Raw genomic sequence first — 19,947 nt, 5'->3', positions numbered from 1 at the left:
AAGAGGAATACATAAGAGCAGGGAATAGAAGCGTGATGGAGGGGGTGGGATTAGGATCATAGAATCATAGAAATATACAGCACAGAAGGAGGCTATTCAGCCCATCTTGTCTGTTCTTTGACAAGGTCTTTGAAAAGAGCTTCCAAATCAATCCCACTCCCCATTCTCTCCCCATAGCCCTGCAAACTTGTCCTCCCCCAATAATTATCTGCTATCTGATGGATGGAGGATTATATGTGAACAACAGCACAGACTAGCTCAACCAAATTATTTTTTGGTGCTGTAGATTCTATTATAATGGGACATTGCTGGTGCAAATGGCTGCTGTATTTGCCTGTACTTCACTATGCTTGATAGCAATTATTTTTAAAGTTTTGAGATGGTTTGACATGGTAAAACACTATAAAAATGTGAGTTCTTTCTTTACCAATAGATCTCTGGATCTCACGGGTCCTTTGCTGCTGGGTGGTGTGCCGAATCTGCCTGAGAATTTCCCAGTGGTAAACCGGGAATTTGTGGGATGTATGAAAGAACTTCACATTGACAACAAGCGAGTTGACATGGCAACATACATTGCCAATAATGGAACCTTTGCAGGTAATTTGGATATGGATTGTTTAACAGTACATATTTCATGTATGCTTGTGTGTTATAATAGTCAATGAAATAAAAATCTATAATCACTGCAATTTGAGTATATGCTATATTGTGATGGTAGGTCAAGCCATATTGTGCAAGGGGAGCTTCCAGTGTGGTGGTGCAGACATTTGCCTTTGATTTATAAGAATCCAGGAACCACTTATATCTATTAACTTTGTAAGGTGCTATTAGAAAAATGCTTTCAAGTATCTGTTGGGAATGTGAATATTTTCCTGGGATTGTCCTACAGTAGTTTATAATGGTTACACATGGACAAATACTGTTGCCTTGCGAAACATTCCTATTTACCCATTACTCTGAAGCATTGATATGGATTAGTGGATACCTGAGAGAGATGTCTAAATGATTAATAATTAAATTAAAGCAACTGCTAGGAGAAGAAGCTTAAGTGTTGTTTTATAGTCCTAATAGTCTCCCCCTCCGATTGAATTATAGCCCTCTAATTTCTTAAATTCCTTAATGCTGTTTTCTATATGTTGGGAATTATAAATGTGGAATCCAAGGAATAAAAGTTATTATAGTTTTTCTTTTTAAAAAAACCACACAGCTGGTAGGAGTATTATATTGCATTTAAAAATAATGCTGAAGTGGTTCCAGAAATCACGAAGAAAAGGCAACATTCAAGGTATTAACTTTATGGGTAAATTGTAAATGATGGACTGTCTGTTGCCCGCACTGAGGTGTTGTCCCTTGGTCACGGGGTAGAATTGAGCTGGTAAGGCCAATGAAGCCAGATTGTAAAAGAAAGTCTGCAATACGTCACAGTGCACTCTACCTGCAATACACCATAGCCTGACCTACCCACCCCCATTAGCACCTTAAATACCCACAAATTCAGAGTTGACATCAATGAGACAGATTTTTGGGGTCTGTTTATCACAGTGATTGGACTGGTAATTTTTGTTTTTACGTGTGGAAGGTAGAGTTGCACATTGTTAGCGATGGGCTGTAGTAGGCAATTACATCACATCTGAATTTCAGTAGTGCATCCTAGGCCATCTGAGAGCTTGTAGCAGATCTTTAATTTTATTGGACTTTTTACATTTTTTTTCTTGGATGGATTCTTTAGGGGCTAGGCATGTTGTGCAATGTTATTTCAAATAGAGACAAACTTGCTTGTTGTAACAAACGATTTAAAAAATATATTTTTGGAATTAACATCCAACGTTTGGAAAGCCAGTTTGCATACAGAATTAGTTATTAATACTTACTTAAATAGAAACTGTAATCTGATGTTATCTAACTTTGTTGTTAATGTTAGACAGGTGCTCAAGCGTTCTGGGACATTACCGTACGTGAAGAGCGCTTTATAAATGCAAGTTTTTTTTGTTGTAGACCATTGTAAAACTGGCTGATAACATTTTGGAGTAAAATCAAATCACGGTTTGGTTGCAAAGGATTTGGACCATTTTAGGGCTGCTTTCTGGAAGCTGGGCATGGTGGGGCTGTTAGATGGAGCCTGCTGTGGAGGGAGCAGACAGTTTGATATGGGGTTCGCAGGTCACAGAGGTTGGAAGGAGCAAGGTCGTGGAGGGGCTTGAAGGCAAGGACGAGGATTTTGAATTCAGTCCTCTGGGGGATGGGGAGCCAGTGGAGATGGCCAAAGGTGGTAGGGTCACAGAGCCTGATGCTTTCAGAGGACATGAGCTACAGAGTTCTGGATGATATGTAGCTTGTGGAGGGAAGATTTGGGAAGTCGAGCTGAGATGTGATGAATGTGAGGATGATGGTTTCGGCCTCCAGAGGGGAGATGCAGTGGCGGAGCCAGTTGATGTTGCAGAGGTGGGGGTAGGCCGAGCAGGTCATGAAACAGGTATGGGGTAGAAAGGACAGTTAAGGGTCAAACAAGACGCCAAGGTTCCGAACTGGCTCGGTGAGATGGAAAGTGCATCAGTGAGTGGTGATGCTGCCAGTGCCTGAGGTGTGGAGGCGCTGACTGGAACCAATCAGGAGGGCCTCGATCTTGTTGACGTTCAACTGGAGAAAGTTAGCTCTCATCCAGGACTTGATAGTGAAGGCAGAGAGATAGAGAGGGGTGTCATTCGCATACATGTGGAAGTTGACTTCGTGTCTGCGGATGATGTCACCAAAATGGAGCATGTACATGTTGAAGCAGAGAGGACCAAGGGCAGAGCCCTGAGGAACGCTGCATGAGATGGTGCAGGGCTGGAGGAGAAGCCATTTATGGAGATAAAGTGAATGGGTGTGAAAGGTAGGGTCTGAACCAGTGAAGGACAGAACCATGAAGGCTGAAGTGAGTGGAGAGGTGCTGGACGAGACTACAATGTAAAGGTAGCAGAGAGGACAAGGAGGATGAGGAGACAGAGGAAGCCCTGGTCACAGATGCACAAAATATCTTTTGTCACATTGACCAGGGCTATTTCTGTGCTGTGGGCAGCACGGAAAATGGTTAGAGGGGTTAATAGAGGGAGTGGCGGGAGCGGAAGGAATGAAACTAGGAAGCAGTGACTCGTTCCAGGACCTTGGAAAAGAAAGGGAGGTTGGAGATGGTCCAATAGTTGGATGGTAGGGATGGGCCCTAGGAACGTTTTTTGAAGATGGGGTGATGATGGCTGTCCAAATCACCCAACTAGTGGAAATAGATTCTCCCAATTTACCTTATCAAAACCTCTCATCACTTTGAACACCTCTGACACGTATCAACCTTCTCTATTCTGGTGAAAACAGCCTTGTTTCTCTTGTCTCAACTCCTAAGTAAAGCCACTCATCCCAAAAACTAATTCTGTCATCCGAGTAAATTCCTTCATACTGAAGGAAGTTCAGTAAATTCCTGAAGTTGGACATCAAAACTGAACCCAATACACCAACTGCAGCCTAACTGCATGCTTGTTCCTCACAGCTCATCCCTCTTATGTAGGATATAGAAACATATTTCTCAAGTAGCCAAGTGTAAGATGTATAGTGCTATGAGGCATGATTAATTTATATCTGAATATATGATCTCTCTCCTCGCCGGCCTTCCCGCAACCTTCCTCCACAAGCTGAAGGTCATCCAGAACTCTGCAGCTCGTGTACTGTCCCGCACCAGGCTTCGGGACCACATCACTCCCACCCTCGCTCGCCTCCACTGGCTCCCCATCCCCCAGAGGATTGATTTCAAGATCCTCATCCTCACCTACAAGGCCATTCACGGCCTTGCTCCCTCCTACCTCTCCAACCTACTATCCCCCTACCTACCTGCCCGTACCCTCCGTTCCTCCGGCTCCGGTCTGCTCCACATCCCCCGCCCCAATCGCCCTACCATTGGTGGTCGGGCCTTCAGCCTCTCAGCCCCGAGGCTCTGGAACTCTATCCCCCAGTGCCTTCGCCTTGCTTCCTCCCTTTCCTCCTTCAAGGCCGGTCTCAAAACCTTTCTCTTTGACCGAGCCTTCAGCTCCCCTCTCGACTCTCTTCCCCCTTCTCGCTCCCTCCCATCCCTCCCCTCACCCTGACCATTTCCCCCTCCTCGCTCCCTCCCCTCACCCTGACCATTTCCCCCCTGCTCGGGTCATGACCCAACTGTGCAGCGCCTTGGGACTTCCTCCTGACGTGAAAGGCGCTTTATAAATGGAATCTTGTTGTTGTTGTTGTATTCATATAGAAATTATATTCTTCACAGTTATATCACAAGTCAAAAGAGATGATACTGTATAACACAAATATCTTTCAGATTACCTGGAACATTTCTATGAGATATGAATATAAATTTAGTTGTCTTTTAAAATTAAACTTCTATTTAATGTTTAACCATGCTTGCTTGATTGCCCGTACCCCCACTCCTTCCAGTTTTGTTTCTTTCTTTCCGTCTTGTTCCATGGATGCCATCTGCACTCCAATATCTTGCACCAAGTGATTTTAATTCATATCGGCCAGAAATTTCAGATTGCTTTAGTGCTAAGTTTACAGCTTTAAAATTCAGATTGTGCTGAATTTTGACAGATTTTTAAATTTAGGAGATTGTTTTTGGAGTTTTAAAAAGACCTACAGAAAACACAATTCTGCCTCTTAAGTTTTAAAAGCTAAAAAGCTTTAAAAGGTGGATTTAAGCCCCGAGGTATTCAATCATTTACGTTTTAGATGGTCTAAAATTATGCAATGAGGAGCTTTATAAAATAATCCATATCCCATTTGCACACCATCCATAAGTCATTTGCAACTTCCTCACTAATGTGTTACCAGGTTAGCTCATTTACAGGCTGTAATTCTGTAATTCCATAGTTCATCATGTTTCGTCTATTTCTACTAAAAAAGCGATCAATTTATAATCTGACAAAGTGATGGTGATCACACTTCAGGTGAAACATGATCATAAGCAACTAATTACTAAACATGATGATAAGCTTCTACATGACTAATCATCCTCAACAGTAAGATGGGCAAGTTATCAAACATTAGCTCCTCACAGCAATGTCAAGCTGTCTGCTCCCTCCGCTCAGAAGGCTCTGGCCTGCTCCATGTTCCCTGCCCGCCACAGCATTGGCAGTCGGGCCTTCAACCACTCTGCCCCACTCCTTGGAACTCCATCCCACAATTCCTTCGTCATTCTCCCTCCCTTGCTTCCGTCGAGACGCTTCTCTTCAGCCGCGCCTTTGGCCACCCTCCTATCCATGCCCTCCACCCCTCCTGATCCCAAGCCCCTGCTCGAGTCCAAATCTCTGACTGTCCAGCACCTTGGGACGTCCTCCCAACATGAAAGGCACTATACAAATGTAATTTATTGTTGTTGGTAACTAAAGGGCATAAATTTTGTATTGTTACCAAAATAGTTAAAGAGAGAGGTTAGAATTATATTGATACAGAGGGTTATTCGGGCAGAACCAACAAAGACTTTTAAAAGAGAATTAGATGTTTGAAAAAGGATAATCTAATGCAAAAAATTCTGTTTGCTGTGCGACCATAGGATACGGGTCAAATTTTTAAAAATATTTTTTGCCTTGAAACAGGAGCATAGCAATATTCCATTCACAGAGTATACAGCATCCATAAAGTGTCAGGCATTTGAGACGATCCTAACCTGAGTTAAAAGACCTGCATATTGAAGCAGCTTGACAAGGGTTGCCAGTCCAGCAACAGCACAAGGGCTGTACCCTCTGCAGACTTGCAAGCCAAATTACTGATCAGACCAGTCCTGTCCAAACACTTTCATTTCCTTATTAGAGGTAATCATCCACAGAAAATCCCACCATTCGTAAGTCTACACAAGAAATTAGAGTCAATTTCAACATAGAGTCAAAAGATTTCACTGGAATTTCTACCCCATAAAAAGGATGGAGAATGGGTAGGGGAGAGGGACTTAATGGATAACTCTTAGAGAGCCACACAGGCACAATTAACTGAACGGCCACCTTCTGTACCACAAAAGAGATAGTAAAGATTTCAAATGTGATAGAGAAAGTAAAGCCAGAACAAGATTTGCCAATTGGCCAAAGCAAAGACAGAGATGGCAAGGATTTGGGCTGTGATGGGAAAGTTTAGGATAACAAATTACCTTTGTGTAGTTCCTTTCACTTCAGGAGAATGTGCCAAAGCGCTGGACAGTCAAGGATATGCACCAGGATTTGGACAGGTCAGGATAAACACCAGGAAGTATTTATTTACACTTAGAGTAATTAACAGTTGAGTCCTATAGCTCACTGGTTAGAGCACTTGCCTCGCAAGCGGGAGACCTGGGTTCGATTCTCGGCAGAGCAACACCTTGGGCAAGTTTCTTTACTCCACACACCTAATAATAATTCCTCAAGGGAAAAAAATATATAATTTGGTCGCTCAATCCACGACTGTTTGTGGGACACTGCAATTGGCAGCCGCATTTCGCCCACAGATATACAGTCAATTCACTTTACAGTCTATTCTGTGAAGCGCTTTGAGAAGTCTCGAAGACATGAAAAGCGCTCTCAAATGCAAGGATTATTATTATTATTAACAGTTGGACCAGGTTTACCAGGAAGGATGCTAAGCAAATTGATCCCGTAATGGGAAGACTGAGGACTTCTGAAATGCAGATCTTCAACTTCTCAGATGCCAAAAAGGAGAGGAAAGGGTTAGCCTGATGGGGATGAGACAGATACATGTGAATTTCAAATTCACATAGATCTCTGTGAATGTTCATTTGGAAGCAGGTCTAATTACCTGGGGGGTAGAAATAACTTGCTGGTTGTAGGGTGATTTATCAGACAACGGTGCAAAAGCATTTGGTGAGAGAGACTGGTTTGTTTCTCAGACCTGCATATTTTTCTAGTTTTAATTTTGGTTTATTGCTGAGACCAATAGCCTTTGTATCCTCATATTCTTACATATGCTTAAAGGAAATGTTCTACAACAAAATACATTAAAGGCATTTGTTAGCTTCACAGATTATATTTTTAAGTGGGTTTCGGTGATTGTTGTATATTTCAATGCTTCCACTTACAAGATGATCTGAGGCAAGCTGAGCCTATTACAGTTCTACAGTAGCTGACTGATCTTCTGTGATGGCAGACTGCCAAGAAACATTTTATGTCATAAAAGAAAGGTATTTTTATGTATAATGCTTTATCACATTCAAACGTCTCAAAGAATATCAAGTTCAAGAGTTTCGCCCACAAAATACACAGTCACTACACCTTACATTGTATCCTTTGAAGATCTTTGAGACGTCTCGAAGATGTGATATTATAGCAGTTGTTTGTAAGAAACACAGCAGCCATTTTGCACACAGCCTGGTCCCATAAACAGCTTTGAGGTGAATAGACAATTTAAATTGAAAGTGGTTGGCCAGGATACTGGGAGAAACATTCTTCTGTTTAACAGTATTGTGGTGTATTCTTTAATGTCCATATGATGAACAGATAAACAGGTCCTCGGTCTAACATCTCAGCCTAAGCTAATACTTTGTTTTGAGCAAAGACCATGATGTCCACTATCTTCAAATGGAAAGATAATCATCTCTGAATATAGCCAATTCCATTCAACATTGATGGTGTCTTATACCACGGGCCTTTGATTTTCATCTTGGTTTCCAGTTATGAAAATATTCAACTCTTGTATTGAGTTAAACACAAAATTCATTTCAATAAGCTTTGCTCATTTTTTGATTGTTGACTGCTGATGACTCTGAAATGAGCTGGGAGGAGATTGTGAATGCTTAATCAGTGTTCAAGAGCTGAACTGACATCAATAGTTGACATGACACAAAAGCAGAAGTACATTGCATTCATTATTGGATATCTTCTGATGTTCGTTCAGTTTTCATACTTTTGTCAGGAGAGAAGCTCATCTATGAATTTCCTACAAGAATTTCAGTATTTGCTGACATTATTCACAAAATAACCTAATTCTTTATCACTATTTTTTATATTTTTAAAATTTTAATTTTAATATTGATTATTCTTCCTATGCTATTCCCTAAGAGGCAAAGGAGATGCTCTGCTTCTGAACAGCAGATCTTGTTACTTGCGCTTCACTTTCTCTTGCTTACTACCTCAGCTAACCTCAGTTCCTTGTAGACCAACAAGGCCTGACAAATCATACCTGACTGACATCTCACCATGTGAGTACATTTCCATCCTACCACTATATGATGCTGGATCTTTACACCATTGCCACACAGTACCAGAGTACTGACCTGTGGCATCATATTTAACAAATTGGTACTTTGAGCTCATAGTCTAAACTGACACTCTCGTGCAGTGCTTGAGGGGTGCTACGTTTCAGAGATGCTGTCTTTTAGATGAACCGCCAAATCAAAGTCCCATTTACCTGTTCAGTTTAGTGTTAAAGATTCCATGACAATATTGTGAAAGAGAAGGAAGTTTGTACCGGTGTCATAGCCACCAACAGTTCTCCAGTTAAATTGACCTTTCTTGTTATGGCTGTGTGTTGAAACTTGCGTGCATGTTGGCTACTGCTCTGTTTGCCTACAAGTAACAAATAAAGTCACTACACTTAGCAGCAATTTTCGTGAATCTTTGAGATGCTTTGATATTCTAGAACCTATATCAAGTGCAAGAATTATTAATACAAGTTTCTCAGAGTAGATTCTTCCATTCCTCAATACCTGCACCAATTAATAGACCACTTAAGTCTTGGTGAACAGCTTGTTGCATTCCTTTAGATCTCAAAGTTTTGGTTCAGGGTTAATTGTCAGCAACTTCTGATGGTGATTGTAGTGGCAGCCAGCGAATTGATGCAGCTGAATTATTTTGCTGACTCTAGGCTATCTACTGTTTTAACAGGGCCACAATTAAAACAACATATATAATAAAACAAGTAGCTTACTGCAATCTTAAGGAACTGAACAGAAAAAGAAGTGAGGGGTGGATGTGAGAAAGAAAGACTCAGATCAGTCTCAGCGTGGATTGTCACTTGTCCAACAGGCTTGTAACTTTGCTCTCAGAACTGTAGGATGGAAGACATATTTCTGCACTAAATTATTTCATAATTAAATTTGGTTCATCATCCATTTCTATGCTCATAAAATGTTATTAAAATCATAGAAATTACAAGCATAGTCAAAGGCCATTCAGCCCATCACAACTATACTGGTATGCTCCTTCAATGATGCTCAATGCTCTAATTCTAATTCCGTTTTTCCCTGAAACCTTATATATTATTTCTCATTAAAATCATTAAACTAAATGCTTGCCGGAGGTCGATGTGATTGGTTTAATTTTGCTGTGACATATCCATAGAAATGATTCCTGTCATAGAAGTCTTTATGCCCTACCCCAGGCTTGCTAATGGACCCTTGTGTGGCAAATCAAAAGAACTAATTAGCTCAAAATGCCATTATGAGCCTCACCACATTTACAAACTAGCTCCCTTGAGATAAAGCTCCGTCTTTTGAAGTTGGTTCTGATATATGTGGAGTCCTGTAGCTTAGTGGTTAGAGCACTCACAAGTGAGAGGACCTGGGCTCGATTGCCAGATAGGGCGAAACGGTTGACAATTTTTCTTACTCCACACACTCCTTTACTGTTTATCTAGCAGTAAGTAGGAACCTGGTTGTGAGTCAATTGCAGGATTGCTTTTCAAGGGGTAATAATTCCTCAAAACAAAATGTTAAAAAAAAATTGGTCACTGAATACATGACTGTTTGTGAGACACAACTGTGCACAATTGGCTGCCGCATTTTGTCCACAAAATATACACTCCCATTAACTTTACAGTATATTCTGTGAAATGCTTTGAGACGTCTTGAAGATGTGATAAGGTGCTATATCAAATGCAAGGATTATTATTAGATGGAACGCAACAGCCTTTTTAAAAATCAACGAGGATGAACAGTTTAAGAATGACATTTTATTGCTTACAATTACAAGTGAACTAGGCAGAGGGCTCCGGTTTAAAGCATTGTTCAATGCAGCTTCCCTGCATAATATGGTATTCAGTCTAGAGCTGCTCTGGTTAGTGCACAATGGTCTGTAGAGTTATTTGTTTGATGATAGGCATTCACTGTTTCACCTTAGCATAGTTGACCAACACTGACATAAATAAGAAAGAACAAGCATTTTTAATCGCACTTCATCACATCAATGTATCTCAAAGTACTTTACAGTAATTACTGTCACTGTATTGCCTCTTTTTATGGGCAATCCCTGCCAGCTATTTGCATGAACAAGGTCCCACAAATGCAATGTCTATGCAAACAACACCACCTTGCACTCGTATCACCCTTCCGATGGGGTAACGCTTAACAGTAGCTTAACAGTAGCGGAGCTTGACACTGAACCAATGTGACGGGGAGGCGACCATCAGCAGGGTGAAAGAGGAAGGTCTTCAGATGCAATCTGAAACCTGGCAAGGAGGGGATAAGCGGAGGGATTGAGGCACATAGTTCCATAGTTTTGGGGCTGAAGACACGAGAGTGGTGTGGAGAGGACGGGGTATGTGCAGGAGAAAGGAGCCAGGAGCGAGTAGAGGAGTGAGGTATACGCAGGTCAGAGAGTTAGGAAGTTCCAGGGAATCAAGTGTGAGGATCTTGAAATCGATCCATTCTGCAATAGGGACCCAATGAAACCTGGCAAGGGCTGGGGTGATCGGGGTGTGGAGTTTGGTGTGGGTGAGGAGATAGTTGACAGAGTTGTGAATTAATTGGATTTATGAATGGTGGAGCTGGGTAGAATGGCAAGGAGGGGATTCAAAAAATTGGGTCTGGAGGTGACAAATGCTTGGATAAAGTTGTAAGGTATGGTCGGAGATGGGCAGTGTGGTGGAGATGCAGGAAAACCATTCTGGTGAAGGACTGAATGTGGTGAAGGAGCAACAGCTGGGGATCAAACCTAATACAACATAAAATTTGTAGGGTGGGATGTGCAGCAGGCCGGAGCGTGCTGAGCAGAGGGAGCGGACAGGTTGATAAGGGGTTAGCAGGTTACAGAGGTAGGAAGGGGCAAGGCTGTGGAGTGCATAGATATTGCATTTGTGGGACCTTGTTCATGCAAGTAGCTGGCAGGGTTGCCCGTAAAAAGAGGCACTACAGTGACAGTAATTACTGTAAAGTGCTTTGAGATACATTGATGTGATGGATTTTGAACTCTATCCTCTGAGGGATGGGGAGCCAGTGGAGCCGGGTGGGGTTGATACGGTCATAGAGCCTGGTGTGGGTTAGGACACAAGCTGCAGAGTTCTGGATGATCTGCAGCTTGTGCAGGGAAGAGTTGGGAAGGCCGATAAGCAGGGAGTTGGCGTAGTCAAGCCTAGATGTGATGAACGCGCTTGGTTCAACAGGTTACGCCCAAGTTCAATCATCTGGAGTATTGTTAGTCAGAGCAACAGGAGAAATTCCTTTGTCCTTTCCTTTAAAATTTTAACATTCACCTAAAGTTTCAAAGGGAGTCTTAGTACAACATTGCATCTGAAAGATGACACCTCTGACAATACAGTGCTCCCATAGTCCTGACCTGAGTGTCAGCTTGCACTGTGAGGCCTTGTGACCCAGGAACTAGATTGCTACCAAACTAGCCAAGCTGATAGGAATCTTTACAGCAGGAGTTTTCTGTCCACATTTACATGGTTAGAGCAGAAGAGTTGCTTTCATGTCAATAAGAATAAAGCACAGGCGTAGGCAACAACTAATCTTCACAAAAGATTACAAGATGTTCGGATGCAGTTGGACAAGCTGAATGGGAGTCAGTTGTTGGTTCTGATAAAGAAGACATTTCTGTCCATTTCGCACTCTTCTCATTCATTGCAATATAGAGCTGTTTTTTTAGCAGTAAACTTTCAACTTCCAAGTTATATCAGCTCCACTGCCTTTTGTGACCAGGATTCAGGCTATATAAATTCTCAACTCAGCAGCTTTAAAACATCAGATAAGAGACTCAACTGTTCTTGAATCTAAGTTACTGGAAACAGACTAGTATTTCTAAAACCCTGTTTTGTGCAGTAGCCTGTTAGAAAATAGCCTGTTAGAAAAGATGTATCACCCCAGTCTGGGTTAGATTTGAGGCCTAGCTAAAATGATCAAATTGCAACACCCAGTTCCGTTTGCTATGTCTGAGTTGAATGATCCATATTCTCATTTACTAGGGTTGTCCTCTGATCGTCAGTACATTTATAAACTTTAATGATAAGTCAGAAAATCCTATGATAAATCTGAAGTCTAATGATACTTTTACTGACAATTGCCGTAATGTAGTATCATGATATTATTCAAAGTTTTCTGATTTGCCCTATGGTTCTTTTTAGGATGCAGTACGAATCAGCCATTCTGTGACTCAAACCCATGCAAGAACGGAGGCACTTGCACAGTTATTTGGGATACTTTTCTCTGTGAGTGCCCCCTGGGATTTGGAAGCAAGGACTGTGGACAAGGTAAATCATTGCCCAGAGATGCAGTTCTGGTTACTGACAAAGTAGATTAGTAGAAATGGAAGTAGATGAAGCTCTCAGATTAGCCGTGTTTGATATAAGAATGATTTTGCTATAGAATATCTGTTTGAGGTATTTTTCAAACATCCACACCTTTATCATGGTTTCCACTATTTCAAACCAAGAATTTACTGCAGAACAAAGTAATCTTGTTTATAGAACCAGCTGGTGTGTTTCTTTACACTGTGGTTTGTGCCCTTGCATACCAAGCAGTCTTCTGTTGTTTCATGGATCTGGGAATAGGTTGTGTGACTAATGCACGAGTTTGATAATGAAGCATGAGAATGGAAATAATGTGTGGGTGGGGTAGGATTAGGGTCTATGGTTATGTCTAGAACACTTCAGAAAAATTACATTAAAGGACACAGGAAAGTGCAGAGGACTGGGATTAGAATAGTCAGCTGCAGTGAAGGAGATAGACCAGCACAGAAATGATGGGCTGTTTTCACTTCCATCTGTGTTGTAAAAGTTCTATGATTTTATTAACATTCAACATAAATATTTAACATGTCTTATTATATCATTAATTATTGTACCATCTGTTATTGGGCCCTCAGAACCTCTGGTGGGGCTAGCACACATGTTCCGTGTAATGTGCGTTACTGGCACACATCTTCACACATCTTCACACTTCAATTCCTCCTTTGTGGCATCCTGAGCTGGATCTGTCCCTTGTGCAAACATTACTGATGCAAATCTCAGTGCATCTCATGTGGTGCCTACATGATCAGTGAGGATCAGTGCAGCTCCCTACGTGCTCATATGCATCATCTACAAATGCTTTTAATGTATAATGCCAGTTTATTTATCTTTCTCGTTTGTGCATTTTTTTACAGTCATGCATCATCCCCACCGTTTCCTTGGAAACAGTTTGTTGTCTTGGGATTTTAAAAATGAAGTGAAGATCTCTATCCCGTGGTTCCTTGGGCTGATGTTTCGGACCCGTCGTACTGAGGGTGTGCTGATGCAGGCTCACGCTGGCCAATACACCACCATTCTCTGCCAGGTATGTCACAGTAATGTCCTCTTGGCATTCATGGCAGTTGTGTTTCATTCCATCCATTCCATTTAAGAGTAGCTTAGAAAACATTACCCACAGTGTTCTTTGTGAAACTAACAAACAGCTAATTGTATAACGAAGAAGATTGTAAGCAATTTCAGGGGAAAGACAGATTAGTTGATTGGGTAGAGAAATGACAAATTAAATTTAATGCGGACAAATGTGACGTTATATATTTTAGCAGGAAGAATAAGGAGTTATTATTTTATCATCTAATATATGGTAAAGTAATAAAACGAGTGGAAAAGAAAAGGGAGTTGAATGTTAATGTACTTAATGCTTAAAAGTGGGAAGACAGGTGAAGAAAGCTGTCCAAAAAGCTAATGGAATCTTAAGTTTTATAAGTAAAGATATGTAGAATATAAAAGCAAAGAGATAATGTTAAACTTATATAAATCTTTAGTTAGCCCCCAGTTAGAATATTGTGTTTATTATTGGTTATCCCACTTTAGGAAAGTCATCAAGGTGATAGAGGAGATTTACAAGGATGATATCGGGGTTGAGTGGTTTGGCCTGGCAGAACTGAGACTTTCTTCATGGTACAAAGAAGGCTGAGGGTTTTTGAAAATTATGAACGGTTTTGATAGAGTCAATAGAGAGAAATTACTTCCACTCGTCATTGAGTCAGTAAATAGAGGGCATGAGTTTAAGGTTAGCAAACGAACAAATGGGGAGGTTAGGAGAATTTTTTCACACACAGAATAGCATTCCTGGCACAGTGTTGCATCTAAGACAGAAGGTTGTGGATTCAAGCCCCACGTTGGGATTTAGAACTACATAGTCTAAGATGATATGGCAATGCAGGGGGTGGTGTTGCATTGTTGGAGTTGCTGTCCTTCAGATGAGACGTTAAACAGAGGTCCCATCTGCCTGTACAAGTGGACATAAAAGATCCACTTTAAAAAGAAAACAGTTTCTCCTGGTTTCCTGGTAAAATAAAATTGGTCACACCATGGCTGTATGCAACTGTCTGCTGCATTTCGCTCGCAAAATACATAATTGATCCACTTGATGATATATCCTGTGAAGCACTTTGAGACGTCTCAACGATGTGAAAGCCGCTGTATCAAATGCAAGGATTATTATGATAATTATTTAGGATATGGAAGTGCCCTGCCAGGAGCAGTGGATAAGCTGGAATCCACATTGGCCTTCAAGCGGACACTATACAAATACGAATGGTTCAATCTATGGTATTCCAAAATAGCTATTTGTGATTTCTGAAAGCTGTCCGTGTCTGGCAAAAGGGTAAAATTTACCATGGAGCTGCAATTTTGCTCAGCTTTTTGTCTCTTTTTGATGACACGTACATCTACTTCTCCTCCTCCAGTTGTGACTCCACCTGATGTTCTCTTGACTTATCTGGTAGACATCGGGATCTGGATGAGTGAAAACTTCCTGCAATGTTATGTTGAAAAGACGGAAGCCATACTTATTGACACCCATCAACTTCTTCTATCCTGAGGCTCTGACCTCAACCTCCCCAGCCTATCCTTCAGACTTAGTGAACCGGTGCGCAAACTAGGGATCAAGTTCAAGTCACAGCTTTCCCCATATCCAGTCCCTGACAGGCACTGCCTTCTCATCCGCCACATTGCCTGCCTCCAACTGTACCTTACCAGAGATGCAGCTGAAACACTCACCCGTACGTTCATCACCATCCGACTCGACTTTTCAAATGCTCTCTTCACCGGTCTCCCCAGCTCCACCATGCACAAGATCCAGCTGATCCAAACAATCCGCCACCACCATACTCAGCCGCACCAAACTCTGTACCCCCATCACACCAGTTCTAGCCAGGTTCCACTTGCTCCCTATTGCCGAATGGATCGATCGAAGATCCTCACACTCATTTTCAAATCCCTTCATGCCCTGGCAGTTCCCTACCTCTCTGACCTGCTTAGCCTCCAACCTGCTGCCTCTGCTCGACTGGCCCCGGCTTTCTGCATGTCCCTCATGCCCTCTGTTCCACAATTGGCGGCTGCGCTTTCAGCCACTATGCCCCGTAACTGGAAGACTCTTCCTCTATCCCTCCGCCTTGCCCCTTTCTTCCCTATCTTCAGGTCGCGCATGAAGACCTTCTTCAACTGTGCCTATAATCACTTCCCCCCGAGCTCAGCGTAGTGCTCTGTGACTGTAAAGCGCTCTGGGACATGATCCTGTGGGAGGGGCGATATGTAAATGCAAGTTGTTGTTGATGGCAAATCACAATTTACCATTGTTCTAGCCAGGCTCCACTTGCTCTCTATTGCCGAACAGATCAGGTTCAAGCCACAGCTGTCCTTCTTTCCCCACATCCGGTCCCTGACTTAAAACTTTCATCAATGAGTCAGAAGTCGTTGCTTCAATCCCCATGTGCGGACCTACAATAATAATAATAATAATAATCCTTGCATTTGATATAGCGCTTTTCATGTCAGGAGGACATCCCAAAGCGCTTCACAGAACACACTGTAAAGTGAATTGACTGTATATTTGTGGGCGAACGCGGCAGCCAATTGCGCACAGCAATGTCCCACAAACAGTCGTAGAATGAAAATGACCAATTTATTATTGTTTTTGGTTTTGGAGGGATTATTATTAGGCATGTGGAGTAAGGAAACTTGCCCAAGGTTTCGCCCTGACCTGCCTGGAAGTGAACTCAGGTCTCTCGCTTGCAATACAGAGGCTAATACAGTGCTGGGTGTGCACCACATTGTTGGAAGTGCCATTCTTTGTATGAGTGAAAAATTGAGTTCCTGTCTGCCTGTTCAAGTGGATGTTAGAGGTCCTGTGGTAGTACTTCAAAAGAAAAGTGCGTTTCTCTCTCCCAGTGTCCTGGCCAGCAATCCCTCAGATAAAATTAGTCATTTTCTTTATGGCTGTTTGTGGGACATTGCTGTGCACAAGCTGGCTGTCGCGTTCATTTGCAATTGTTACTCCATTGAATCCTGTGAAGCTGTTTGAGACGTGATCCGAACTATATCAAATGCAAGGATGATTATTCTCATCCTCTAGACCATGGCGGTCCAACCTTTTCACTGTTGTGGTCTGCTTTCCCTATTTGAAAAAAGGTCCGCAGGCCACATCCAGCATGAGCCAGCTGTCGGCCCTCACCCAGCCTGAGACCATTTCCAACATTCCAACCCGCTCCCTTCCTCCCTCCCTCCCTCCCTCCCTCCCTCCCTGGTGAACGTCCTCCCAGGGCAACAGCAGGAGCCAACGGTTGGGAGGATGCAGCTCCCAGAGCCTTTACCGCAGTCTGTCAGGAAGGCGAGCAGGACTCTTACCAACCGCTTCTCAGCAACCAACTGCTGGCTCCTGCCGCTGCAAATAGTGAACTGAGGGGGGACAGGAGAAGTTGGGGAGAGAGGAGGTGGAAGAGAGGAAGTGGGGGGAGAGAAGGGGTGGAGAGGGGAGGGTGGACGGGGGGAGAGAGGAGGGGGGACGGGGGAAGAGAGGAAGGGGGATGGGGGAGAGAGGAGGCGGGGCGGGGGGAGAGAGGAAGGAGGTCAGGGGGAGATAGAGAGGGTGAGATAGAGGGGGAAGAGAGGAGGGGGGAAGAGAAAGGGGGAGGGTCGCGAAGGGGGAAAGAGAAGGGGAGAGGGGGAAGGAGGAGGACACTCTCTCTCAGGCACACTCTCCTTCTCTCACACTCTCTCAATTACTCTCTCTCACTTCCTCTCACACACTCTTCTTTCTCAAACTCCACCTCCCCACTCTCCTTCACTTTCCCCACTCTTCATCTCTCTGCCCCCCGCTCCTCTCTCCCCCCTCCTCTCTCTCCCACACACACTCTCTATCCCTTCTCAAACTCTCTCTCGATCACCCTCTCTCAATCCTCCCCTTCTCTAATTTCTTTCTCTCCCCCTCTGCCTTACATTCACTGCCTCCCACCTCAGACTCTCTCTCACACTCTCTCCCCCTCTCACACTATCAATCACTCTCTCACAGTCTCTCACTCCCCCTTTCTTACCTCTCACACACATACACTCTCCCCTCCCTTCCCCCCCACCTCTCTCCCCCCCCCCCCTTTCTTTCTCCTTTCTCTTTCCCCCCTTCCTCTTTCCCCCCTTCCTCTCTCTCCCACTCCTCTCTCTCTCACTCCTCTCTCACTCCTCCCTCTCCCCCTACTTTCAAGTATCAGTCTGAATCAAAGTAAAAGCCAGGTCAGTAATGAGGAATCAAACCCAGGTCTCTCCCTTGCGAGGTGAGTGCTCTAGCCGCTGAGCTACAATGCCTGCTATCTGAGAATAGGTGGTCCAGGAGACAACTGGTTTATTCGTAACATTGCTGTTTAGTGTTCAAATTAAATTCTAACTACAGTACCCAAAAGTGACTTTACTTAGGAACCTTGTTAGATGTTCAAGTTTTAGTCTTTCAAGCACAAATCCCAGAGATGCTAGATCTTTGCTCTAACCCATGTCATGCTCTAGAATTTGACCTGCTGACTAGTTTCAGATTTTGCTTCTACATTTGTCACTTTTCCTCTGTTTTTTATGGCTAGCTTTTCCACTTTGCTTGTTTTTTTGTTGCTGTCTCTAGTGAGTGAAACTGCTCTTTATTGAATTATTTCACAGGCCTCTCTTTAATGGCCTATTTGGTTCAGACAGCACAATTTGGTTTCCTGTAGCTTTCCTGTCTCCCAGAAGCAATGAAAAACTACTGAACAGTAAGCAAACTATGTTGAACACAAGCCAATTAGGCATTAGGATATTTATATGTGGAAATTTTATAATCTCTCATTTCAAAAGGCAGTATCCTGGTTGTTGGGGAACATTTGGAATGGTAATTAGTTGTTGCCTCCATTTGTCAATGTTATAATTAGATTTGAGAACAGTGACTTGGAAAGTACAGAGATTCATGTACTTTTGTGCATAGCTTCAACTCAATTTAATCCACTTATTCTGAGCACCGCCATCAATGATGGCATTTTTATCCCCAGAGGCCTCTGTTTAGGAAAATGTCTTCTTACATTCCAATGGCCAGACCACTGCTACAAGTGTAATGGTTCTGCTCTCATGATTCCATCAATCGTTTATTCAGTGGAGCCACACCTGCTAGCACCATTAATCATGTTTGTTGATATGTACCACAGTTATTTTTTTCTCTTCCAATTTTCTTCTGTTCCCTCTTCTCCTGGAATCATCATTTTCCTTTTTACTGAGATACGATTGTGTGTGTATCCAGCCAAGTAGGCATGATTATATATGAATCTCAACAGTAAGGGTCATATGTGAATCTCGATAGTAGAAAAATGGAGATATCGTAGCCAAGCCTGATCCAGTACTCTCCGATGTCCACGCGCTTGCATCTTCCAGCTACAATCACTGGATCATGGTTAGAAGTGATTTGATTTTTTTCTCCTAAAGGCCAATATAGTAAAACTCACCAGTTTCATCAGTCGGGATCATAACATTACAGGCAAGTTACAGGCAAACTGTATACGTCATATAAAATCCAATTTAATCAATAATTTAATCAATAATCAATGCATGCAATGTAGCCGGTAAGTGCGCATGCAGTTACGGGTCAAGACTATGTTGCCTTTTATCCTCCATAATAATAGAGAATGCATCTGGTAAGTGCGGGAGTAATGGAGGATGGGGGAGAAGGTTAAGAGTTAGGAGGTGATGACTATGACTAGTCTAAGTGGTTTTGATAGGAAACTGAATGGGATTCGGGTGCATGTATGACTTAGGCAATTATATAATTTATAAAGATAAGACTTGTGCAAATTTTATTGTAGTAGCCTCAACTACGGAGATCAGGAAATACACCTGGGGATTCAAACTGGAGGGATTTTTTCTATATGGTCTTGTGGTTGCCTGGATTGTGCCTTTACATGCTAGACTACTTTGTTAGAACTTACTGAAACAAATAATGATCAAACAAATAATAATGCCTGAAAGGGTGGTGGAAGCTGATTCGACAACAACTTTTAAGAGAGAAGTAGATAATTATTTGGGGAGGACAAGTTTGCAGGGCTATGAGGAGAGAGTGCGAGAGTGGGATTGATTTGAGTAGCTCTTTTCAAAGAGCCGGCACAGACATGATGAGCCGAATGGCCTCCTTTTGTGCTGTATAAATCTATGATTCTATGATAAAGTGACAACACATTTTAATAGGACTCTCATTTTCTCACTAAATACATACAGGTTCGACGGACAGATGAACAACCTGCTCAAGATCTTACATTTAAAGCATCTGGAGATCCACACGCACACATCTTTAATTTTTCATTCAGTTTTATTAATGTATATTTACATAAATAATGTTTACTGGATTTCAGCTTCTGACCTGCTCCATCGCAATCACTGTAATACCTGCTTAAAATCCGGTCACAGGCACATTTTGAATCAATGTTAACAAATGGAAAAGCTAGTGGGTAATGCGCA

General features: G+C 42.5%; 1 protein-coding gene across 1 annotated transcript in view; it reads left to right on the top strand.

Moving 5' to 3' along the window:
• The window catches only part of celsr3 (cadherin, EGF LAG seven-pass G-type receptor 3), a 208,750-nt gene that overhangs the window by 92,766 nt on the left and 96,037 nt on the right, over positions 1 to 19,947 (top strand). The window contains 3 exon segments of the mRNA XM_007890243.2: positions 434 to 597; positions 12,328 to 12,453; positions 13,347 to 13,516. Coding sequence (XP_007888434.2) covers positions 434 to 597; positions 12,328 to 12,453; positions 13,347 to 13,516 — 460 coding nt within the window.

Source organism: Callorhinchus milii, unplaced genomic scaffold, assembly GCF_018977255.1.
Source record: "Callorhinchus milii isolate IMCB2004 unplaced genomic scaffold, IMCB_Cmil_1.0 Scaffold12, whole genome shotgun sequence".
In the NCBI taxonomy this organism is placed as follows: Eukaryota; Metazoa; Chordata; class Chondrichthyes; order Chimaeriformes; family Callorhinchidae; genus Callorhinchus; species Callorhinchus milii.
Note: the sequence above shows the minus strand (reverse complement) of the source record. Positions and strands in the feature narration are given on the sequence as shown.